Source organism: Mobula hypostoma, chromosome 1 (assembly GCF_963921235.1).
Source record: "Mobula hypostoma chromosome 1, sMobHyp1.1, whole genome shotgun sequence".
Taxonomy (NCBI): Eukaryota; Metazoa; Chordata; class Chondrichthyes; order Myliobatiformes; family Myliobatidae; genus Mobula; species Mobula hypostoma.
Window position 1 is genome coordinate 110,480,760 of NC_086097.1, and position 27,059 is coordinate 110,507,818.

The 27,059-nt window shown below is 42.4% G+C and overlaps 1 protein-coding gene across 1 annotated transcript in view; it reads right to left on the reverse strand.

Annotated features, from left to right (window-relative positions):
• Positions 1-27,059, reverse strand: part of itga9 (integrin, alpha 9) — a 430,612-nt gene that overhangs the window by 60,693 nt on the left and 342,860 nt on the right. Inside the window, exons 23-25 of the mRNA XM_063054766.1 lie at positions 26,734-26,841; positions 1,922-2,047; positions 796-915 (exon numbers count right to left, since the gene is read on the reverse strand). Coding sequence (XP_062910836.1) covers positions 796-915; positions 1,922-2,047; positions 26,734-26,841 — 354 coding nt within the window. The remainder of the gene's footprint in view (positions 1-795; positions 916-1,921; positions 2,048-26,733; positions 26,842-27,059) is intronic.

Consider the following 27,059-nt stretch of genomic DNA (forward strand, 5'->3'; position numbering starts at 1 on the left):
AGAGAAATAAAGTTTTTAAAATAAATTTTAAAAATGTCCCCTTCCATTCCTGATGTGGTTTGACTTGCTGAAATCTTTCTGGTTTGTCTTGTCTTTAGGCTTTGTTAGGAGATCATGCTTCCTAATTAAAGCCTAATTCAAGGTGACAGCTAAACTGGAGCACTTGGAATAAAAATAATAGCAGTAAGATATGGAAACTCCTACTTATAGCCATATAATCATATAACAATTCCAGCATGGAAACAGGCCATCTCAGCCCTTCTAGTCCGTGCTGAACTCTTACTCTCACCTAGTCCCACTTAGTAAAACAAAATTTGTCTTTAACAAATTTATATTGATGGGTCAATTCCTTATGTTTTATTTTTCTCCCTGATTATGTCTAGTGTCCTCCTTACTTATGAAATGAAAATCAATGGCCTGGAGCAAAGAAAAATACAACCTACACCAGAAGTCCTTGTAGTGGAGGGACTTAGTGAGTTTCTCATTCAGCTTCTGTGCAGCACAGTGACAAAGTTGGTAGAGTTTGGCCAGGTCCAATTCTGACTTGGGTGCTGACTGCACTGGAATGACAGGTTCTCCCAGGTTCCTTCAGTGCTCCAGTTCCCTCCCAAACATCAGATATATGTGGGATGGTAAATTAACCACACCTCTCGCCCGTGAAGAGGCAGGGGGTTGATGAGAACATGAGAATAATAATGGAATTAAGGTATATTAGTGTAAACGGGTGGTTGATGCTCAGGGCACTGTTTCTGTGTCTATGGACAAAAATGCAATTAGGTGTAAAAATTTTCTCACCTTTTTCAATATCTCAGTATTCAGTAGCAAGTGGACATAAATGTTTCTGGTTTCTTCCTTTGCTACAGAACTTAATTCACAGTCGATGATCAAACAAGGTCGGCCGGGTCTATCGCAATCCTATAAATATTAGCAAGAATATTATTCAGGTTAACAAACTAATCACATAACACATCAGAACTGCCCATGTCTCATTTGTTTGCTTGAAACATTACAACCAGAAGATCAAAATCAAGCCTTTTGCATATTGGGATTCCTTGTGTCCACTCTTGACCATTAAGTTTATGCTACAGGTTCAGAACAATCTACACTGTGAACAAAGCAGCAGAATTTCAGGACTTGAATAAAATAAGATCCACAACTGAACAATAAGATTTCAGACCACAAACAAGAGAAAATCTGCAGAAGCTGGATTTCAGAACTTCAACTTGGCTTGAAACTTATGATGAATAAACAATATTTAGCCTTACGTTCATGTGTTATATCTTGTACCCACCCTTTTGAAATGGTTCAACCAACCAATCACAACTGCTACTTTAAAATCGGAGAAAGGATAAAATTGAATGAACAGCTTGTCATCCACCATTTGCAAGAATGCAGCACACTGCAGATACTCATTTGGGACGCTCTAACAGTATTTTCCAAACGTATTAGCTCTACCACCAAAAAAAGGTCAAGGGAACAGTACATGGAACACCACTATCCTGAACGGGGAATTTTAATTACTCCATTTTTATATGACTATCTTGATTTGAAACTCTCAGATTCTCTTCTTAATTTTCTTTCTGATTACTGAACAGCACTTCAGGCAGTTTAGCCCTTCAGTCTCCCCCTGTGGCTTGACATCAGCTTTTGATTTGGTGATACTTATTTTTACTCTCTACTTTAGCATGGAGTCTTATTTTACATTTGGGAATTAACAATTGTGACCACGTAATGCTCAAATATTACTTAATTTTGCACACAACCATGTTCACCTCTCAATAAAGGAATCAAATACAATGCTCATTGGCTTATAACTCATTCCTCAGACCCTGCTGGTCTATAAACAGCTTATTATCCCGCACAGCATTTACTTAACCCACACACCCATATCCCACTTTGGTTCCAAATAGCCCAAACTCACCAGCACTTTCCTGCCGGACTTGGTGAAGAACGCAAAGATTGTGTGGAAGATATTCTCTTTATCTTGAGGTATGAAGCAAGGTTGAATGTTCTGGTAGTAGGTACAATTGCCTCCCTCCTGACCAACCTTTACAAAAAAAAGCAGAGACAGCCTTAGTCAGCATTAGAAAATTTCTAAGCACAAGTTGTCCTGCTAAAGAGGAGTCGCTATTTATCTGAAGGGGAAGCTCTCATAATGCTTCCCGATTGAGCCTAAACAATTGCAGCTCCCAGACCTCATTCACCTTGACTACAGGATGATAAGCAATCATGACAAAAAAACCCAGCAAATCCCCTTCATTACCAGAGGCCCCATCACTGAGGCATATTTGAACCAAGACCATGGACACACTATCTCGTCTGTGCCTCTCTGGAAACTGTCCTGCAGGGCAAGAAGGGAAGCAAGGTCTTCAAGAGCAACAGCCCACAGAGATGATATCCAGCACATCTGAACAACTGTATAGAAACATAGAAAATAGGTGCAGGAGTAGGCCATTCAGCCCTTCGAGCCTGTACCACCATTCAGTATGACCATGGCTGATCATCCAACTCAGAACCCTGTACCTGCCTTCTCTCCATAACCCCTGATCCCTTTAGCCACAAGGGCCATATCTAACTCCCTCTTAAATATAGCCAATGAACTGGCCTCAACTGTTTCCTGTTACAGAGAATTCCACAGATTCACCACTTCTGTGTCAAGAAGTTTTTCCTAATTAGGTCCTAAAAGGCTTCCCCTTTATCCTCAAACTGTGATCCCTCATTCTGGACTTCCCCAACATCGGGAACAATCTTCCTGCATCGAGCCTGTCAATCCCTTTAGGATTTTATACGTTTCAGTAAGATTCCCCCCCCAATCTTCTAAATTCCAGCGAGTATAAGCCTAGTCAATCCAGTCTTTCATCATATGAAAGTCCTGCCATCCCAGGAATCAATCTGGTGAACCTTCTTTGCACTCCCTCTATGGCATGAATGTCTTTCCTCAGATTAGGGGACCAAAACTGCACACAATACTCCAGGTGCGGTCCTACCAAGGCCTTGTACAACTGCAGTAGAACCTCCCTGCGGTACTAAACCTGTCACGCATGGCTTTAAAAACCAGCTGCCTCAAAGACTACACCCAAATGGAGATTCAGGAATCTGATTCAGTTATTTCTCACACATACATCGAAACACGTAGCGAATGCATCATTTGTGTGAAGTCAAGTCAAGTCACCTTTTATTGTTATTTCGACCATAACTGCTGGTGCAGTACAGAGTAAAAACAAGACAATGTTTTTCAGGACCATGGTGCTACATGAACAATACAAAAACTACACTGAACTACATAAAACAACACAAAACTACCCTAGACTACAGACCTACCCAGGACTGCATAAAGTGCACAAAACAGTGCAGGCATTACAATAAATAATAAACAAGACAATATGCACAGTAGAGGGCAGTAGGTTGGTGTCAGTCCTGGCTCTGGATATTGAAGAGCCTGATGACTTGGGGGAAGAAACTGTTACATAGTCTGGTTGTGAGAGCCCGAATACTTTGATGCCTTTTGTCAGATGGCAGGAGGGAGAAGAATTTGTATGAGGGGTGCGTGGGGTCCTTCATAATGCTGTTTGCTTTGTGGATGCAGTGTGTGGTGTAAATGTCAGTGACGGTGGGAAGAGAGACCCCGATGATCTTCTCAGCTGACCTCACTATCAGCTGCAGGGTCTTGCGATCCGAGGTGGTGCAATTTCCGAGCCAGGCAGTGATGCAGCTACTCAGGATGCTCTCAATACAACCTCTGTAGAATGTGGTGAGGATGGGGGGTGGGAGATGGACTTTCCTCAGCCTTCGCAGAAAGTAGAGACGCTGCTGGGTCTTCTTTGCTATGGAGCTGGTGTTGAGGGACCAGGTGAGATTCTCTGCCAGGTGAACACCAAGAAATTTGGTGCTCTTAACGATCTCTACGGAGGAGTCGTCGATGTTCAGTGGAGAGTGGTCGTTCCGTGTCCTCCTGAAGTCAACAACCATCTCTTTTGTTTTGTTCACATTCAGAGACAGGTTGTTGGCTCTGCACCAGTCTATTAGCCGCTGCACCTCGTCTCTGTATGCTGACTCATCCTTCTTACTGATGAGACCCACCACGGTCGTGTCATCGGCAAACTTGATGATGTGGTTCAAGCTGTGTGTTGCACACAGTCGTGGGTCAGCAGAGTGAACAACAGTGGACTGAGCACACAGCCCTGGAGGGCCCCCGTGCTCAGTGCGATGGTGTTGGAGATGCTGCTTCCAATCCGGACCATCTGTTCCAACATAACATGCCTGTCATGTTCAGTAGAGCATAAGCAACATCAACAACACAAAACTTTAAAGCAAAACAAGCCCTTTCGCATCCTCTCACACACACACACACACACACACACACACACACACACAGGCCTCCAACCCCAGAACAGGCCACTTCCGATTGCCAATCCTTGGCTCCTGACTCTCAGACTTGCAGACATTGGACCTGCAACTTCCAGTCCCTGTCCCAGACTCGCAGGGCTCCGGACATGCCAACTCAAGGGGCTTCGACCTCTGGGTATCACCCCCAGAACTTGCCAATCATGGGACTTTGACACCTGGGCCTTGACTTTCAAACTCATATAGGCCTTGACCCCAGGACTTGACGAACTGGGTGGGTAACTGTCCCTCGTCCCTCCTGCCTGCATGGACCACTGACCCCAGGACCTGTCAACCTGGGGGCTTCACCAGCCCTTGTCCATGGGGCCCACAAACTTTAGTCATTGACCATGAGGATCAATGACCATGAGGATCAATGACCTTCATCCCCAGTGCCAGGTGACCCAACATCCATCCACGAGGATCACTGGCATTCAACAGCAAAGTACTCTGACCTGGACTCCAACCATCGGCTCCTGACCCTAACTCTTTAAGCACTGTCCCCGGACTCATGTTAAGTTTAGTGCAAGTCATTAAATCTCAGTGAGGTTAAAAATGTCAATTTTTAAATAAAAAGTGAGTGAATCCCATGGACGTTATTTTCTATAGAATTCCACTTGAACAGTCATCATTAGTTGTTATTATCTCACTTACATCTTGTGAAAAAGTGTTACAGGAAGTTGCTGTGTTAAACCAAAAGCTCTACACAGAACATAGTCCAGTACAGGCCCTTCACCCCATGATGTTGTGCCAATCCACTCAAAGATAAATCTAACCCTACCCTCACACCATTTTTCTTTCATCCATGTTGTTATCTAAGAGGCTCTTAAATGTCCCTGATGTACCTGCATCTACCACCACCATGGAACATACACCTGCCACTCTATGTAAAAAAAACCTCCCTGTACTTTTCTACCAATGCCTCAAAGTTATGCCCTTTGTGTTAGCCATTTCTGCTCTGGGGAAAAGTCTCTAGCTATTTGCTCAGTCTATGTCTCTTATCATCTTGTACATCCCATCAAGTTACCTCTCATGCTCCTTCTCTCCAAACAGAAAAGTCTAGCATCCTGGTAAATCTTCTTTGTACCCCTTCTAAAGTTTCTACATCTTTCCTATAATGAGACAACCGGAACATTTCACAATCTTCAAAGTGTGCTAAGCAGAGTTTTATAAAGTGGCAACGTTACCCCATGGCTCTTAAACTCAATCCCCTGACTAATGAACACCAACACACCATACACCTCTTCCCACCTTATCAGCTTGTGCGGCAACTTTGAAAGGTGGACATGGACCACAAGATCCCTCTGCCCTTCACACTGCCAAGAATCCTGCCGTTAACCCCGAATTCTGTCTTCAAGCTCAACCTTGCAAAATGAATCACTTCACATTTTTCCAGATTGAACACCATCTGCTACTTCTCAGCCTAGCTCTGCATCCTATCAATGTCCCATTGCAACCTATGACCTAGCACATAACTCAACTGAATTGGGTCTTTATACCAATGTTTATACCAAAGATCAATCACAAAATGGAACTTTATTAACCCTCAAAAAGTTGAGCATTTTTGTAAAAATAACAATTTTTATACATGTATTAAATAAGGACTGTTAAAATATAAACAAAATATGATTACTTGCATAAGTAATAAAATTAATCCTGAGTTTAATAGTTTTAATAGTGAATAGTCAATAATTGTGAGCAAAAAGGTTTGTAGAAGGAGAACTAATCAGAAACTAAAAAAGGGCCTCGTACATAGAATGGGCATGTCTTCAATTAAATAAATCAATTTAATAAATAAACCTATTTTTAAAAGTTCCCTCCCCCTTCTTCTATTCCCCACTCTGGCTTCTTAACTCTACTCCTCACCTGTCTATCATATCCCACTGGTGCCCCTCTTTCTCCCCTTTCTCCCATGGTCCACTTTCCTTTCCTATCAGATTCCTTCTTCTCCAGCCCTTTATCGTTCCACCCATCTGGCTTCACCTATCACCTTCTTGCTGGTCCTTCTTCCTCTGCCCCCACCTTTTTATTCCTCCAGAGTTTTGTGTGTATTAATAAAAGTGTATTTTAGTTTAGATTTTCCATGTAAGAAAATAATTTCTTTTCAGTCTGGAGTATCTTGTGGTGAGTACTATAACCACTGATATATGTACGATACCAACTTGGTGTTCTGGGTATGTTTTCTAAATTTGCAAGTGTACTGTACTATGGGGAGCATACTGAAAAGACGCTGAGACAGTCTGGTAAAATGGGCAAAATGATGGCAGATGAAATTAATTGCTGAAAAATATGCAGTGCTCATATCTTGTTCAGACAAACTGGAGGACACAAGTCAAAAACATTCAAATCTGGCTGTATATTTACATAGTTTGGTGAAGTTGGAAGAGCAGATAGTTTAATAGTTTAAAAAGCACACAAGGATAGAATGTGCTGTTCTGCTCCCCGTATCATAAGAAGGAATCAGAGGCTTTAGCAAGGGTTCAGAAGTAATTCACCAGAATGTTGATTAGCTTGGAGAGTATTAGCAATTGGAAGAGACTGAACAGACTTGGACTGTGTTTCTCTAGAATGTCGAAGACAGCGGAAAGGCTGACCTGAGAGGCAGAGAAAGTGTCCTGGGTACGTTTTCTAAATTTGGAAATGTACTGTACTATGGGGAGCTTACTGAAAAGATGCTGAGACAGGCTAATAAAATGGGCAGATTGGTGGCAGATGAAATTTAGTACTGCTGCTGTTGTTGCCGCATAGATCCATCCCGCAGATTCTATATTCCATTCTATGTGGAATTCCCATAACCTCTCTCTTTGACACATACTGGTTGGTTAGTTGACTATCATAAATCATGCCAAGTGGGCAGGAGAGTTGTGGGGCAGTTAATGGGCATGTGAGGACGGGTATGTTATAGGGTAATAAGTGAGGCCAATGCTTGAGACCTGGTCATGACATCTTTCTGTAATGTAAGAAAATTTGGAATATGATGTACAGAGTTATCTTGGGGTTCAAGTTTATAACTCCCTAGAAGTGGCAACACAAGTAGACACAACACAAGTGCTGAAGAGGACACACAACATGCTTGCCTTCACTGGTTGGGGCATTGACTGTAGAAGTCACAAGGTCATGTTGCAGGTGTATAAAACTTCAGTGAGTCCATATTTGCAATACTGTATGCTGTTCTGAACCCCATATCACAGGATGGACACAGAGACTGGGGCAAGGGTTCAGAAAAAAATCACCAGGATGTTGCCTGGATTGGAGAGTATTAGCCATAAAAGAGATTGAACAAACTTAGATTGTCTTTTTTTCTCTGGAATGTAGGAGGCTGAGAGGCGACATGATAGAATTATATAAAATTATGAGACACACAGTCAAGAATTTCAGGGTTGAAATTTCACAGAGAGCATAGCTTTACGGTGAGGGGGGAAAGCTCAAACGAGACTTGCGAGGCAAATTTTAGACCATAAGACATAGGAGCAGAATAAGGCCATTTGGCCCATCGAGTCTGCTTCGCCATTCAATCATGGCTGATCTTTCTTTTTTCTCCTCCTCAACCCCAGTTCCCAGCCTTCTCCCCGTAACCTATGATGCCATGTCCAATCAAGAACCTATCAATTTCTGCCATAAATGTACCCAACAACCTGGCGTCCACAACTGCATGTGGCAACAATTCCACAAATTCACCACCCTTTGGCTAAAGAAATTTCTCTGCATCTCTACTTTGAAAGGGCACCCCTCTATCCTGAGGCTGTGCCGTCTTGTCCTAGACTCTCCCACCATGCGAGATATCCTTTCCACATCTACTCTGTAGGCCTTTCAACATTCAAAAGGTTTCAATGAGATCCCCCCCCCCACCCTTCTGAATTCCAGCGACTACAGACTCAGAGCCATCAAACGTTCCTCGTGTGATAACCCTTTCGTTCCTGAAATCATCCTTGTGAACCTCCTCTGGAACCTCTCCAATGCCAGCACATCTTTTCTAAGACGAGGGGCCCAAAACTGTTCACCATACTCAAGGTGAGGCCTTACCAGCGCCTTATTTTACATAGAGAGTGATAGATACTTGGAAACACAATGCCAGGTAGTTAGTGGAGATATGATTACGATGCTGAAGAGACAGACACATGAATAGACAGGGAATAGAGTGATATACCACAGACCACGTGCAGGAAGATCTGCAGTCCGAATTGGCAACATGGCTGTCACAGACATTGTAGGGTGAAGGGCCTGTTCCTGTGTTCGACTATTGATCCTAAACTTTCTAAATTAAAGCACAGAGAAGTCATGGTGAGCCTTTATAAAAGTATAGGCAAGCCAGGAGTGGTGACTGTGTCCAGTTCTGGGCACTACACTTCAAGGATGGTGCAACAATTACTTTGCATCCTGACATGGGTAGCTGTCTCTGGGGGGATAACGGCTCCTCTCTGAGACTGATTGGGTGTTGTGGCTTCCACCCTGTTCCCAAGATGTGCTGGAGGGTTAAAGTTTGTTACTGTACATTAACCCCTTAGTTAGATCATTGGAAAAATGTTAAAGATGGGGAGGGGGTGGCTGATGAGCATGTGAGAGAAAATAATCTATAGGATTGACAGACCTGGTGAAGGGTATCGGCCCAAAATGTTGACTCTTTTTTTCCTTTCCCTAAATGCTGCCTGACCTGCTGAGTTCCTGCAGCATATTGTGAGTGTTACTCTAGATTTCCAGAATCTGCAGAATTTCTTGTGTTTCAGGATTAGACTGTGCAGGTGGGTCTGTCAGTAGTCAGGCTAATGAGATGGCTCTACTGGGAGTTGATGGTCCAAATGGCCTCTGTGCTGCAACAAGTACTAACCAAATTTCATATTCCACATCTCTGCTGCAATGGGTTTGACCAGTTACTTTGTTAAACCAATCCCAGACTTGATTCCTCTGCTTCTGCGACAGTCCCCAAGAATTTAATCAAGCAGAACTCCCCCAGTATTGAATACACTAATGGAAATTCATTCCTTTGCAATTTTGACTGTCGTGTCCACAATTTAACCATGATTGTTTTAAGAACATCCAGCATTTACGTAGGACCCTAGTAATGTAATAGTTCAGAATTTTCTTCAAGGTCGTATTCCACTTTGCGCTTTGCTATCTCTAACCTTCTCCAGCCTTCTAACTCCAGTTTCTGCATTCCTTCAGTTTTGTACACCTCTAATCTTAGTCCAAACACTGATCAATACGTCTTTCATTATGAAATAGTTTGGTAGCTTCTGGGTGAAATGCTGGGGAGCGAGTGAGGATCCTGGAGAGAGAAAGAAGGGATGGGGAAGGAGAGGGGTAATGAAAGAGGTCGACAGGGGCTGGGGTGAGAGAGGATATCAGAGAGGAGGAAAGGTAGAGCTGCTCAAATTTTCCCCACCTTTCTCATGGCCCTTCAAACATATTAGCATGCTCAGTAAGACACCAGCGAAATGTAAATGAACAGATATGATGCACAATATCGTACTAAGTTAGAGACCTCTGAAGTAACCCTGAACATGAGAAGCAGTCAATGCAATGCTATTGCAGCTCAGGGCAGCGGAGTTCAGAGTTGAATTCCAGCATCCTCTGTTCAAAAGCTTATACACTCCTCCCAAGTGCATATGGGTTTCCTCTAAGTGCAGCAGTTCCCCCCACAGTGCAAAGACATACAGGGTATGAGATTCATTGGTTGTTGTAAATTGTCCTGTGATTAGGCTGGTGTTAAATAGGTGGGTCGCTGGGCCGGAAAGGCCTGTTCCGTGCTGTATAAAATTATCACCTCCTGACGATAGGCTGTGGATAAAATCAAAACAGCTTGCTTTAAAACAGATAGCATCTACCTTTCAGGGTCCGAACGGTCCTTCCAGCTGAGGCAACACTTCATCTGCAGATCTGCTGGGGTTGTTTTTTCTGTGCCTGGTGCTCCTGATGCAGCCTCCTCTATGTTGGTGAGACTCATTGTAAATTGGGGGACTGCTTCGTTAAGCACCTCCACTCCATCTGCCAAGAGTGGAACATCCCAGTGGCCAAACATTTGTATGATGATTCACATTCCCATTCCAACATGTCGGTCCATGGCCTCCTCTTGTGCCACGATGTGGCAACCCTCAGGGTGGAGGAGCAACACCTTATATTCCATCTAGGTAAAGTCCAACCTGATGGCATGAATATCGATTTCTCCTTCCAGTAAAAAAAAATTCTCTCCCCCTCGCCTCTTCCTCTATTCCCCACTCTGGCCTTTTATCTCTTCTCACCTGCCTATAACTTCCCCCTGGGTCTCCTCCTCCTTCCTTTCTCCTACTGTCCACTCTCCTCTCATATCAGATTGCTTCTTCTTCAGCCCTTGACCCTTCCCACCCACCTGTCTTCACCTATCATTTTCCAGCCAGCCTCCTTCCCCTCCCTCCACCTGTTTATTCTGTCATCTTCCCCCTTCCTTCCCAGTCCTAAGAAGGGTCTTGGCCCAAAACATCAACTGTTTATTCATTTCCATAGGTGATGCCTGACCTGCTGTGCTCCTGCAGCATTTTTTGTGTTGCTCTGGATTTCAAGCATCTGCAGGATCTCTCATGTTTGTGATTTGATGCACCTCCCTTCTTTGTTTTCTCACCTAATTTTTCTGCCGCACAACTGGCAGGATTCAACGAGTGACATCTATTTTCCATCTCAAATGCAAACCATAGGACGTATGTTTGTTCTAACAGTAAGTTTGGAAGCAGAGGAATGATACCAGTTCCTGCGGATTCTCCGCAGTTTCCCTCTGATATTTGAGGAGTTAAAACAAAATGCAGCAGAGGAATTCTCAAAAATGGAATAATAATAATAATAATGGAGAAGTTGCAACTGAAGACAGAAAGAACAGATTATTTTATAAAATTGGCTCCAGCGGAATGCCAAACCACTGGGAATGCTGAGGGGAAATTGCAAAATCAATCTCTATAAACCTCTCTTTTCACAGAATCATACAAAGTACAGCAATAAAGGGGAGCAATCAGCTCAGTGAATTTCAATGTGTGTTGTCTCCTTCAAAGGCAATCTCATTAGCACTGCAATCTCCCACTAGAGCCATGCTGATTTTTTCTCCTTCAAATGCTTACCCAATTCTCTGTGGAAGATTTACACTAAATTCCATTAGGCAATAATTTGAATAAGAAAATATGTTCCTCTTGTCATTTTTATCACTTGGAAATTGGAGGAGGCTTGCCCTTGTTTCCATCAAATGAAGTTCCCTGCCCAAAGCAAGCATTCGAAAGGTTGCATGAGACAGAGTGTCTTGGACAAATGCAGGCATCCGAGAACAGAACAGGACTTCAGAATTGCATTTACTTAGCTGGCTTTAAACTATAACTCATTGCTGTTATCTGAGAAAGAAAATGCATCTAAAGTTTGAAGTTATCACACCTTGGAAAAATATCAGAAAAACCTGATAGATTTTTCTTTATTTCAGTATGATAGGGTACAGTACATTGCTAGGTCTTTCCCTGGTGACTGATGAACTTCAAGTGCAAAGTTTTACTGTGTTGTGATGAACATCAGCAGTCAATTTTCAAGTCCGCTCTGCTATTCCATCATGGCTGATTTATTATCCCTCTCAATCCCATTCTCCAGCCTTCTTCACGTAACCTTTGACATCCGTGCTAAATCAAGAACCTATGTTTTAAATATATCCAATGGCTTGGCCTCCACAGCCGTCCGTGGCGATGAGTTCCATAGATTCAACTCCCCCTGGCTATAGAAATTACTCCTCAACTCTGTTCTAAAGGAACATCCTTGTATTCTGAGGCTGTGCCCTCTGGTTCTATATTCCCCACTGTAGGATACATCCTCTCCACGTCTTCTCTGTGTACTCTTTTCAAACTTGATGGATTTCAATGAGATTTCCCCCCTCCCCCCCCCAATTCTTCTAAACTTTACAGTGTACAGGCCCAGAGCCATCAAATGTCCCTCATACGTTAAACCTTTCATTCCCGGGATAATTCTCGGGAACCTCCTCTGGACCCTCTCCAATGCCAGCACATTCTTTCTGCAGTAAGAGGCCCAAGACAGCTTACAGTTGATTTTAAAAGCACAAACACGAGGAAATCTGCAGATGCTGGAAATTCAAGCAATACACATAAAAATTGCTGGTGAACGCAGCAGGCCAGGCAGCATCTATAGCAAGAGGTACCATCGACGTTTCGGGCCAAGACCCTTCATCAGGACTAACTGAAGGAAGAGAGAGTAAGAGATTTGAAAGTGGGAGGGGGAGGGGGAGATCCGAAATGATAGGAGAAGACAGGAGGGGGAGGGATGGAGCCAAGAGCTGGACAGGTGATTGGCAAAGGGGATATCAGAGGATCATGGGACAGGAGGCCTAGGGATAAAGAAAAGGTGGAGGGAAGCCCAGAGGATGGGCAAGGAGTTATAGTGAGAGGGACAGAGGGAGGAAATAGAGAGAGAATAAATAAATAAATAGATAAATAAGGGAAGGCGTACGAGGGGGAGGTGGGGCATTAACGGAAGTTAGACAAGTCAATGTTCATGCCATCAGGTCGGAGGCTACCCAGACGGAATATAAGATGTTGTTCCTCCAACCTGAGTGTGGCTTCATCCTGACAGTAGAGGAGGCCGTGGATAGATATGTCAGAATGGGAATGGGACATGGAATTAAAATGTGTGGCCACTGGGAGATCCTGCTTTCTCTGGCGGACAGAGCGTAGGTGTCCAGCGAAACAGTCTCCCAGCCTGCGTCAGGTCTCGCCAATATATAGGAGGCCACATCGGGAACCCCAAACACAGTATATCACCTCAGCCGACTCACAGGTGAAGTGTCGCCTCACCTGGAAGGATTGTCTGGGGCCCTGAATGGTGGTAAGGGAGGAAGTGTAAGGGCATGTGTAGCACTTGTTCCACTTACAAGGATAAGTGCCGGGAGGGAGATCAGTGGAAAAGGATGGAGGAGGGGGGACAAATGGACAAGGGAGTGGCGTAGGGAGCGATCTCTGCGGAAAGCAGAAGTGGGGGGGATGGAAAGATGTGCCTCGTGGTGAGATCCCGTTGGAGGTGGCGGAAGTTACGGAGAATTATATGTTGGACCCGGAGGCTGGTGGGGTGGTAGGTGAGGACTGGGGGAACCCTATTCCTAGTGGGGTGGCGGGAGGATGGGGTGAGAGCAGATGTGCGTGAAATGGGAAAGATATTTTATTGTATTTCTCAGTTCTACTGTAAAAGCCTGCAATCTCAAGATAACATACGTACTTGGATAATAAATTTACTTAGAACTTGTGTCTTTCTAACAGTAGAGAACTGCCATAAAGCAAATGGTAGACAAGCACTCTATGATTCTCATTAATGGACAGTGCTCAGTCAAATAACTTCTTATGCAAGAGGTAATATTGTCCAATGCTAGAGAAATACTCTGGGGCTGACAACTGTGGTTTCTGCTATTAGACTACCACATGCCAATTGGATGCAGATTATTTTTTAAGGTGTACTCTACATCATGAGTGGGGAAAATGTACATCATCAGCCTTTCAAACTACTTTGAAATATTCCAGATAGATGGGATTCTTCCAATTTTTTAAATAGCTGTGATGATTTTCTTGAAGAAAAGTGCGAATAGGTTCCTTGTCAGTGCTAAACCACTGCCTGTCTGCATTGAAACCTATTCTACAGCTATCCGATGACAACCAGGACCGATAGAAGGTGCAAACAAGTGCCAAAGCTGACTAATACTAACGTTTAATACTTTAAGCCGTTAGTTATATCATGCTTTCATTGTGTGTTTTTTGTAGATAAAGGACAGGAATGATAATTGTGTGGTGGCAAATTTGGTGGTTTTCTGTTCCACAAAACCCTGAAGGAAGCTGGACAGTTTGATAAGGTGGTTAAGGAGGGACACTCCTATAGAGCAAGGTGCAGAATATCAGAACAAGGAGGTGTACAAAATTAGTTTGGCAACAGCCAGATACCCTGTCGAGTTTTGGTCAGCGCCAAGTAGAAAGGATGTGGTTGTGCTTGTGATAGTGTAGAGGATGCTGCAAGGCTGAAGATTGTCCTTATGATGAAAACCTGTTTGGGTCTGGAGGGTTTTCTCTGGTACAAAGGAAGCGGAGGGGAGATTAGATTGAAATGGATAAAATTAAGAGAAATGTAGACGTGACAAATGAGTCACAGAGTCATACAGGTTACACTCTTTCAAGCAGTCACTTTACCCTAACTAATCCATGCCAACCAAGCCTGCAGTTGGCCCATATCAAAGAGTCAAAGTAATCTTATTATCAAAGTATGTACACAGTATACAACCCTAAGGTTTGCCCTCCAGCGGGCAGCCACAAAACAAAAAACCACCATGAAACCTGTTCAAAGAAAACATCAAATACCCAAAACATGAAAAAAAGAAGAAATTGTGCAAATAGCAAAAAGCAAGCAAGTAACACACAGAGTATTAAACATCAAACCGCAGAGAACTCGAAACGGTCAAGGAATGTTCAGTTTAGTTCAGTCCAGCACTGCGTCATTTGTTGCAAGTAACACACAAAGTATTAAACATCGAACCGCAGAGATCTTGAAACGATCTAGCAGTGTTCAGTTTAGTTCAGTCTAGCACTGCGTCATTTGTTGACTGCTTTCCAAATGCTGATAGATCCTATCTCTCAGAATCTCCTCCAGTAACTTTCCCGTTGCTGATGTTTGGCTCACCAGCCTGTAGTTCCTTGCCTTGCCTTGGAAGACTTTCTTAAAAGAAGGTACAACATTAGCCACCCTCCATCTTTCTAGTACCATACTCACAGATAATGAAGAAACAAAATTCTTTACCAGAGCCCGAGAGTGAGGAACAACCTGAGGTTTGGATGATTTAAGTGCCAGGCTAGATTGAACAGTCCTACCTTTTTCCATAACTATATTAAAGCTAATATAATTATGGGCAGTAGTCTTAGAGTGCTCCCCGACTGACACATCATTTGCCCATCCTCAATTCCCAATAGGAGGCTGAGTGTGGCCCCTTCTCTTGTAGGTTTTTCCTACATATTGCTTGTGAAAACTTACCCTACATACTTAACAAATTCTGCTGTATCTAATCCCTTAGCCCCCTGGCAGTCCCAATCAATATCAGAGAAATTAAAATCACCCCGACATAATAAGTCAATTATTCCTACACCTCTCTGCAATCTCCCTCCATATTTGCTTCTCCAGCGTTGTGCTGACTACTGGGGGCCTATAGTGCAATCCCATCAAAGTGATCACCCCTTTGTAACCAAGGTTAATCAAACCCTAAGTTGTAATGTTAGAAATTTCTACCTGTGGAGGAATGAAAAGGAGATAGACTGATTAAAAAAAAATAATTTGAAAAAACATGCGAGGGCGGGAAGGCTGGACACAGGCCGGACAAGGAGACAAAAACGCAGCACCAATTAGAAGCTGAAGACATGAACTGTTAAGAGTAGAATTAGTAGTGAGTAACTTTAACCTACTAACTTGAAACCCTCAGGGTGAAAATCCTGGAGGGGAGACAATAGTGATAAAAGATTTATTGAAGCTATAGCTATAACATACAGCAGCTATTATGAGATAATATCGACAGAGACCAGCGCCCAACATCCCTACCGTGTAGTCGGGAATTAGTTCTACAAAATCATAAGTCTGTGAATTGACTTTCTGTGGATGATAAACTATTTCATTCCAATGAACCAAGAAGCAAAATGTTCCAATGAGACAGAGAAAGGATGGTAGGGTACAGGAACCATGGTGTACAAAGGCTGTTGTAAATCTAGTCAATAAGAAAAGCTCATGAAAGGTTCAGAAAGCTAGGTAATGATAGAGAGCTAGAAGATTATAAGGCTAGCAGGAAGGAGCTCAAGGAAGAAATAAGGAGAGCCAGAAGGGGCCATGAGAAGGCCTTGGTGGACAGGATTAAGGAAAACCCCAAAGCACTCTACAAGTATGTGAAGAGCAAGAGGATAAAACATGAGAGAATAGGACTAATCAAGTGTGACAGTGGGAAAGTGTGCATGGAACCGGAGGAGATAGCAGAGGTACTTAATGAGTGCTTTGCTTCAGTATTCATTACGGAAAAGGATCTTGGCGATTGTAGGGATGACTTACAGCGGACTGAAAAGCTTGAGCATGTAGATATTAAGAAAGAGGATGTGTTGGAGCTTTTGGAAAGCATCAAGTTGGATAAGCCACCAGGACTGGACGAGATGTACCCCAGGCTATTGTGGGAAGTGAGGGAGGAGATTGTTGAACCTCTGGTGATGATCTTTGCATCAGCAATGGAGACGGGAGAGGTTCCAGAGGATTAGAGGGTTGCAGAGGTTGCTCCCTTATTCAAGAAAGGGAGTAGAGAGCGCCCAGGAAATTATAGACCAGTGAGCCTTACTTCAGTGGTTGGTAAGTTGATGGAGAAGATCCTGATTGAATCCTTACGAGCCTCATTGAATTTTTTGAGGATGTGACTAAAGAGTAGATGTAGTGTATATGGATTTCAGCAAGGCATTTGACAAGGTACCGCATGCAAGTCTTATTGAGAAAGTAAGGAGGCATGGGATCCAAGGGGAAATTGCTTTGTGGATCCAGAACTGGCTTGCCCACAAAAGGCAAAGAGTGATTGTAGACAGGTCATATTCTGCATGGAGGTTGGTCACCAGTGGTGTGCCTCAGGGATCTGTTCTGGGACCCCTACTCTTTGTGATTTTTATAAATGACCTGGATGAAGAAGTGGAGGGATGAATTAGTAAAATTTGCTGATGACACAAAGGTTCGAAGTGTTGTAGATAGTGTGGAGGGCTGTCAGAGGTTACAACAGGACATTGATAGGATGCAAAACTGGGCTGAGAAGTGGCAGATGGAGTTCAACCCAGGTAAGTGTGAGGTGGTTCATTTTGGTAGGTCAAATATGATGGCAGAATATAGTAGTAACGATAAGACTCTTGGCAGTGTGGAGGATCAGAGGAATCTTGGGGTCCGAGTCCACAGGACACTCAAAGCTGCTCTGCAGGTTGACTCTGTGGTTAAGAAGGCATACGGTGCATTGGCCTTTATCAATCGTGGGATTGAGCTTAGGATCCGAGAGGTAATGTTGCAGCTATATAGGACCCTGGTCAGACCCCACTTGGAGTACTGTGCTCAGTTCTGGTTGCCTCACTATAGGAAGGATGTGGAAACCATAGAAAGGGTGCAGAGGAGATTTACAAGGATGTTGCCTGGATTGGGGAGCATGCCTTATGTGAATAGGTTCAGTGAACTTGGCCTTTTCCTTTGGAGCAGTGAAGGATGAGAGGTGACCTGATAGAGGTATATAAGATGATGAGAGGCATTGATCGTGTGGATAGTCAGAGGCTTTTTCCCAGGGCTGAAATGGCTAGCACGAGAGGGCAGTTTTAAGGAGCTTGGTAGTAGGTAGAGAGGAGATATCAGTGGTATGTTTTTTTTACGCAGAGAGTGGTGAGTGCATGGAATGGGCTGCTGGCGAAAGTGGTGGAGGCAGATACGATCGGGTCTTTAAAGAGACTCCTGAACAGGTATATGGAACTCTGAAAAATAGAGGGCGATGGGTAACCCTAGGTATTTTCTAAGGCAGGGACATGTTCGGCACAGCTTTGTGGACCAAAGGGCCTGTATTGTGCTGTAGGTTTTCTAGGTGAACCACCCAAGATGACGAATCAGCACGGGAACGAAATGTATAATGACGTAGAGGATTTAATACCGTTGGATGTATAAGTTTATTTTAAATTCGAAGAATCCGAATTGATTTTCTGCAGGAACTGATTATTTTTGTAAAGACTTTGATAAGTTACTGAATGAGATTTATTTTGTTTAAGAATTGGAGAATCGTTGTTAAACTGTGTATATATAATTTGAATTTAAACTTGTAGATATACTGCCTGGAACTGAAACTGAAGTTAACTATCACACTTGACAATAGGAATGATATTTGATTTTCTAACTAACTAGGGATGAGTAAAAAGGAAAGCTTAGTCTGTAAACTTTTAAATTGGGCATAACACTAGATCTAATTAGTCTGAGAAATTGGAATAACAAAGGTTATTCTAATGAATATCACTGATTCTAACTAAACAGGAATTTGGCTTTTGTTGACATCTAAGATTTGGAACCTAAACAGAATGTTGAATTGTTCCTGCTCATGTAATATATTTTGTACATATTGTTTTTTCTTATTTTCAGAAGTGTGTGGTTTTGATTCACTGCCTCCTTCTCATACCAAGAACCTTCTATTGGCCTATTAGCACCTAGTGTTATTTGATTTTCCCAAAAGAGTGTGACGATTAGCCACACATGATAAGACCAGTGCTACACAGGTGTTACACCTTTCTTAAACCTAAATTCTACATATATAACCTCACTGGTGTTCCCACAAGAACATCATCTCTAAGTATTTCAGTATCATACTCTCAAATCAAAAACACAACTCTCTTCCCCTGCTTGCATACACCCCTTTCAACCCTGTAGCATCTGAATCTAAACCAGTTTGATTATCGCTGACATATGACCTTTTCCAATGCTGCCCCCTCAATGTGGACTGCACAGTCGTGTAGCAGTTAGCACAATCCATTTATCAGCGATCAACGACCAGGGCTCAATTCCCACCGCTGTCTGTAAGGAGTTTGTACTTTCTCCCAGTGACCATGTGGGTTTCGTCTGGGTGCTCCGGTTTCCTCCCATGTTCCAAAGACAGGTTAAGTTAGAGATTCGCGGGCATGCTATTTTGGAGCCAGAGGCGTGGCAATATCTACGGGTTGCACAGCACATTCCCTGCTAATTAGATTTGACACAAACAATGCATTTCACTGCATGTTTCAATGTACATATGACAAATAAAGCTAATTTTAAACTTACAGCATACCCTTTTAAAATCAAACCACCATGGATATGAACAGCACAGAAAGAGGTCCCTTTAAGCCCACCCCATCCTTGCCAGCAGTGATGCCTATACATGCTAATCTCATTTGCCCATATGAGGGCCAAACCCTACTGTGCTCTTCCTAACTAATCCTAACTTTTAAACATTGTAATTGCCTCCACCACCTCATTCCAGATATTCACTGCCCTCTGAAAAAATGTACCTCTCAGAACTTCAAGCAACCCCCCAAAAATGCTGGTGGAACGCAGCAGGCCAGACAGCATCTATAGGAAGAAGTACAGTTGATGTTTCGGGCTGAGACCCTTCGTCAGGACTAACTGAAAGAAGAGACAGTAAGAGATTTGAAAGTGGGAGCGGGAAATCCACAATGATAGGACAAGACAGGAGGGGGAACGGATGAAGCTAAGAGCTGGACAGTTGATTGGCAAAAGGGATACAGAGTTGGAGAAGGGGTTGGATCATGGGACGGGAGGCCTAGGGAGAAAGAAAGGGGGAGGGGAGCCCAGAGGAAGATGGAGAGCAGGCAAGTAGTGATTGTGAGATGGACAGAGAGAGAAGAAAAAAAAGGGGGGGAATAAAAATAAATAAGGGATGGGGTAAGAAGGGGAGGAGAAACACCACCTTATATTCTGTCTGGGTAGCCTCCAACCTGAGGGCATGAACATCGATTTCTCTAACTTCCGTTAATGCCCCTCCTCCCCTTCTTACCCCATCCCTCCCACTTTCAAATCTCTTATGTCGATTGTACCTCTTCCTAGAGATGCTGCCTGGCCTGCTGATTTCACCAGCAACTTTGATGTGTGTTGCATTCTTACTATCCTCTGCCTCCTATCAATAAGCCAATTCTGGATCCAGTTTGCCAAGACCTCAGATTCTTCCTGTCATGTTTTTGATACTCTATGTAAGGAAAAAGGATTTTCACTTGTCCACCCTATCTATACCACTCATAATCTCTATGAAGTAATCCCTCAGCCTCTTTCAATCCAAAACAAAAGAAGTTCAGCCTATCCAATCTCTTCCCATTACCAAGATCTTTCAACTCCAGGAAACATCCTAGTCAATCTCCTCCATGCTGCCATCATGCATCACATCATTCCATACTCTAATGCCCAGAATTACACACAATACTCCAACTGCAACATCATGTCCCAGACTATGAAAGCACGACCTTCACCAACTTATCCACCTCTACTGCCACTTTCAGGAAATTATGGACTTTGACCCCTGGATCTTTCTATTCATCAACACCTCTTAGTACCTTACCATTTACTGTAATGTCCCACCTCTTCGTAAATTATGAGGGCAATCACTGGTGGCTGAACAAATTTCCAAGCTATCTTCTCTCCTTCTTGCCACAGGTTTTGCAATTGTTCTGTGATTCGCTCATGGTCTGAGATTCTTTTTAGTCAAAATGTACCAAGGATCTTCAATAGGGCAGTTTAAATTGCATGTTCATATGGTAAGCATTGATTTAGACTTCAGTAGCAGCATAAAATTGTCATCACATGTCCTACATGGTTTCCTTTATAACCAAAGCCAATCATTGTTGTGTACAATCACCAAGACCTACTTGTCCCCACCATGAGTAAATCATTTACCAGTCTTTCCCAACACCTTAACAGCTATGTATTAGAGAAAAACAACGCATAGAAATTCGCTGTTATTAACAATTACTTCTTTTTGACTCCATGCACTGATTTTCTTCTCTCTCCTCTAATCCATATTAATTTGAAGTTACTTTCTTGACTGAGTTCCATCTCCCTTTTAATGTTGTTTTATGGCCAACCCAAACACTAGGAAGCCATTAAAAGTGGGCCACAGTGTCTCATTTCTCTCCCTCCAATCTGGAAAGCATTTGTACCCAGTCTATGTCAAAATTTGACTTTCTTATTAATATTCATATGAGGAATATGTGGCATATCCATGTCCTGTTGCCTTACACTGCACCTCCTCAATTCTGAATCAAAACCACCTAACACTTTCAGTAAGAGTTATATATAGTTTGATTGGGACACATCAGGACCAGTACATTTTGGCCCAATTCAGCGGCTGCCCGAAATAGCTGAAGTTTCATGGAAATAGTTAGAAATGTATAAGAAAGACAAACTGAATAACAATTTACATATTTAAATGAAATACAGAAAAAAATAGATTGCTACAGTACTAAAAAACTGTGTATTAGTTTCTAATACAGTCGGCCCTCCTTATCCACGAGTTCCGCATGCGCAACTTCAACCAGCCGCGAATGGAGAAAACCCAGAAGTGCTCTTCCAGCACTTGTTGTTCGAGCATGTACAGACTTTTTTTTCTTGTCATTATTCCCTAAACAATGCAGTGTAACAACGATTTACATAGCATTTACATTGTATTAGGTATTATAAGTAACCTAAAGATGATTTAAAGTATACGGGAAGATGTGTGTAGGTTATCGTGGATCAGGATTGGAAAAAAAAGGAAGTTCTCTTACTAAGCAAGTCAGAACAGGTACATCTGATATTATTTAGCCTCAGTCAGTCAAATGTTTGTCTTAGTATATAGTATATATTTTACCTTTCTACGCATATAAAACACAAGAAACGTATGTTTCAGCGCCGGGCTCGGAAACGGAAATTCCCGAGTTTGATCCAGTGACAGTCTGCTCCCGAGCACACTGTCCATCCCTGCCGCGTTGATGCAGAGGATCAAAAACCCAAAACCCCAAAACCCAATAATAAACCACTGCGTTGCTTAGTAATAATTGTAGCTTTCATCGGGGCAGGGCCTGACCGATGGCGTTTCACCTCTTTCCGATCGCTTTATTATTTCCACTTTATTTTAAATCGCGATCTTGATTATTTTTGTGAACAGAAACACTGCAGATTCAGAGCTCCGCCGCCGGGTTCTAATGCCCACCGCACTGAGACAGGTTAAATAAGGTCCGGGGTTCCGCTGGGTCCTGAGGTCCACCGCATCAAGACAGGTTGAATAACGGACTTGTGCATCCGCCTTTTCTCGTATCCGCGAGGGGTCCCAGAACCAATCCCTCGCGGATAAAGAGGGCCAACTGTACTGTACTTAACAACATAGGAATTCCTCTGTATCACATCATTTGAACTGTAAATGAACAAAATCAATGCAGACATCAGGTGCAACTGCCTTCAAGTAATGCAGTCATCCTCCAAACAGCCTCACAAGTGCACATGACTTAAGCAGTTTGCCAACAGTCTCCTGTCCCAATTAAGCAACATAGTGTCCCAGATAAATGAAGGGAATCCCAGCTATTTTCTTAATATGGTTTTGTTCTTCGAGCGTTATCCCAAATAAGCAGCTGCCCCGATGGCCCAATTAATGGGAATGCACAGTACTTTACTCTGTCAATTGTACAAAAACTCAGTTCATCCAATATATAAGTTCACTGGATAAGCTGAATGTTGCAGCTGACATTCATTGGCTCAGATACTAATCTGTTGTTAATTGTTAAGAAAAAACATCTGAGCATTGTGAAATAAGTCTAGACGATAGATGCCAGCTCTCCAAGTGTAGGAAAGCACAAGAAGGTAATTTAAAAGTACTGATTCATTTTTCATTTATTTTGACATTCACATCAAACACTTCTCAACAGCTGGAAATTCAGCCTAGAAATTCAGCACTGTTGGCACTAAAGTGGCACTGCATAGGACACTGTGTGACTTGGTCCACCATGCAGAGGATTTTCAAGAATGGTTTCCATGCAATGTTTTCAGGGCAAAGGTTAAGCAATGCCATCTAACCTTTCTGGTAATACACTACACATACCAGTAGGGTCATTTCAGGAGTCCCAGCCACCACAGAATCACTGAAATCTAAGGAGCTGGTTTTAAAAAAAGCTGATTTGTCCACTAATTCTTAATTTGTACCCTTGTTGGTCACCGCAAATGCAACATGCTGGTTGTTTTTATATACTTGATGATAGCTTCTACCCCCACCATTCTATCAAGCCATGAGCAACAGTATCTCATCTCTTGCCAGCGGAAAAAACTCATCCAAACCTCTTAGTACCTTAATTATATGATCCATGTGCTGAAGGAAATAAGTTGCTCCTGTTCATCCCACTGCGGCTTCCCATAATTTCATACATCACATTTCTCCTCCACTTCTGCGGTATAGACAACTCCACCCAAGTCACTCACTCGGGCGGCTTGGTAGCATGGTGGTTCGCATAACATTTTACAGTACCTGTGACCCAGGTTCAATTCCCACCCCTGCCTGTAAGGAGCTTGTATGTTCTCCCCATGACCGCGTTATTTTCCTCTGGGTGCTACGGTTTCCTCCCACAGTCCAAGACATACCAGTTGGCAGGTTAATTCGTCAGTGTAAATTGAACTGTGATTAGGCTAGGATTAAATCGTGGGATTACTGGGCGGTGCAGCTTGAAGGGCCAGAAGGGCCTATTGTATCTCAATAAATAAATAAAAACCATTGCCAAAGTCTTATTGTAGATGGCTAGGCTAGGAATATATACAAAATATCATTGCAAGCATCTTCTTTAGCATTCCTAGTGCTGTCATCCCTTACATTGGATAACCACAAATGTATACACTAGTCTAACAGTGAATTGCTAGTATGTTAAACATTGGGTTCCTTAATGTGTAGCATCAATTTCTATTCAATTTGTTTAATCTTTGGTAAAACCAGTTACAAAACCTCAAAGAACTAATCACGTTTTAATCTCTGTACTAAATTAGAAGTGTGCAATAATAACTTACAGACACATCTAGACATTGCATGACTATTTATAGAACATAATACAACAGAGGAACTTGCCTTTAACTCAAGATGTTGTATCAAACTAATTCAGCTAACAAATTCTGCCTGTACATCCCCCCAATCTCCACATTCTCATGTGCCTATCCGAGAACTTCACCAACTCAATTCTTTCATATTTAAATATACATTCACCTTTCCCTTTTTGCCTCATTTAGGCTTCTATTCTCCTGGCCATTTTCAGCACTGTCATGCCACTGATTAGCATATACTACAGATAAACAAGTTAGGTCTCTATGAGACCTATGTAATGATTCTGAAAGCCACATATCAAGTGAAAGAAAATGCAAGTACTACAAGCACAGAGTCTCATCAGTTTTTTTTAGCATTAAGCAGTTCTACAGCATGTTCTGGCTCTTGGATTTTATCCCTTATATGATGAAGGCAAATATCCTAATACCTTCTTCAAAGTTCAATGTTTGAAGTAAATTTATTATCAAATTACATACAAGTCGCAACCCTGAGATTCATGTTCTTGCAGCCATTCTCAATAAGTCCATAATAGAATCAATGAACGACCGCATAAACTGAGTGTTCAGCCAGTGTGCAAAAGACAACAGACTGTGCAAATACAAAAAGAAAGAAATAATAATAACAAATAAATTAGCAATAAAGATTGAGAACATGAAATGGAGTCCTTGGAAGTGAGTCGATTGGTTGAGGGAATATTTCAATGATGGGGCAAGTGAAGTTGTCCGCTTTGGTTCAAAAGCCTGATGGTTGAGGGGCAGTAATTGTTCTTAACCACTGTATCTAGTTACCTGGTGCTCCACAGCATACTCCTGAGCTTTCTCTGCTTCTCTCCGCTCTTCAGTAGCCTAGCCTTGATAGTTTTCTATAGTTGAATGTCTTCTTTCTTATCATCATCCAAATGGTTAATTTTTGAATTATTGACTAATCTCTCCATCATACTTCCATTTTAGCTTTCACTTGTTAAATTTGTTCACAGACCCTGGGCATTGCTGGTAACATTGATAGTTGTTGTTGTTAGAGTCATATATTCATATGGAATAGAAACTGCAAGATTGGCCGCTGTGAACATACTGCTCACCAAGAACCTTCCCAAATGAAGTCCAATTCCCAGCACTCAACATGTGGTCTCCTATCTCTTGGCTTTTCACGTGCTAAGCTAACAGCAAGGGATCATCTTAGTCACTTCTTTTGTGATAGCAAGATACTGTTGGACATTGTCAATGTGGAACACTACAAGCTTAATTCACTGGTTTATTGATGGATGGGCGAGGAGTTGCGTGGCCTCCATTATAAGTGAGGATCAGGGCTCAAGCTGCGGTGTTGCCTGTTTACACCCGCCCAGGAGAGCCAGAGTAGTCGGAGTCAGTGTGCTCCAGCAGTGTGCCAGAGGCAATGTGGCCCAGCATCCATGCTAGTGTCAGTACTGCCCCCCAGTGTTTTCTCAGCAAGACAAGCCATACTCTGTTTGATTGAAGCCTGCTGCAACATTCATGGATTCAAGGACTTGGACTATTCTTTTGCGTGACTATACTTTATTGCTATCTATATACCTTATATAGTATGTATTTTGTGCTGTGTATGACTGTTGGTTCTGTGTTTCGCACTTTGGCCTCAGAGTAGTGCTGCTTTGTTTGTCTGTATTCATGGATGTTCATGCATGGTTGAATGACAATTAAACTTGACCTTCTAAAAGTTATGAGAGTACCTGCCTCCACCATCTTCTCAGGCACTGAGTTTCATGTTTAACCAGGCTACGGGTAAAAAAAAACTCTCCAAGACGCCTCCAAATCTCCTTCCTCTTGCCTTTCACCTATAAACTCTGATCATAGATTTCTTTGATACGCGGAAAAAAAAAACAAACCCAGCCTGTCCATTCTGTCCTGATTGCTCTGATTGCTGAAATGCTTCATGCCATGAAACACCCTGGGAAATTAACCTCCTCTGCGTGCACCCTTTCCAGTGCAATCTCATCCTTATTTGTCCATCCCTAAATGCCTTTGAGTCAAAGAGATTGGTTAGTCTGGTGTCATCTATGAGACAGACTAGGTAAAGGTGACTGATTTCCATCTTTGAATTATATTGGTGATCCATTTGGGTGTTTGCAACAATCTGGTGCTTCATGGTTACCATTAAGGAAATTAACTTTAATAAATCCAAATGTAATTAAGAACATTAATTTAAACTCCTTGAGTTGATTGGCTAAAAATCATGTCTCAGGATCTTGATCCAGAACTCTGACTGTTAGACAAATAACTTACTATGATTCTAATTCAGAGCACTGGCTGATGTATACTTACTGACATTGCCTTATAATTACTCACGTAAAACACAAAAAGCAAAGGACTTCCCAATAAAATTGTGGACCCCCACTACAAAAGCTTTGCAGCCACCTATTGGCCATTAACCTTTCTTCCCACCACTGAGCCAATTTTACACTGAACAGAGTGTAGAGAAGATTCAATAGGATGAGGTCCGGTTGGACCAACATAAACTATTTGTTGAGGCAATAACTTGATTCTGATGTAAAGACACTTAGTGCATGCAGCACCAAACACAAATATAAATCAGAAGTTCAGAATGTTTTACAAACTCAAGGCCTAGAAAATAACAGAAAAATTAACCACCAAACAAACTATCAAGTCCCACATCAGCACTCCGCAATTATTAAATATATGATAAACCTGACAGCAGAATTAGAAAATAAAACAAAAATGAGACAGATGTAATTACTGACAGTCCTGTATACTCACCACAGCCTCCTGGACTAGAAAGATATCTGCTCCATTTGTAAAGAGCCTGCTAGGAATCAAAATTTGGACAGCCAGACCAGGTGCACTGCTTGGGCCCATGTTTATAACCTTCAATAAAATAATGAAGGAAAAATAAGGCATTGTTAATCCTTTATAAATAAATAAATTATGTTACACACGGCAGCAGGAGATCCAGGCTTAATGGTAAAAGTCTGGTTTGATGGTACAACACACAATATTTATGCTTCCCTTCGAAGTGTAGTGTAAAAATCTTAGATTATCTTGCCATCTCAGAGCTCCTTCAGAAGGTCATTTTTCAATGTGGA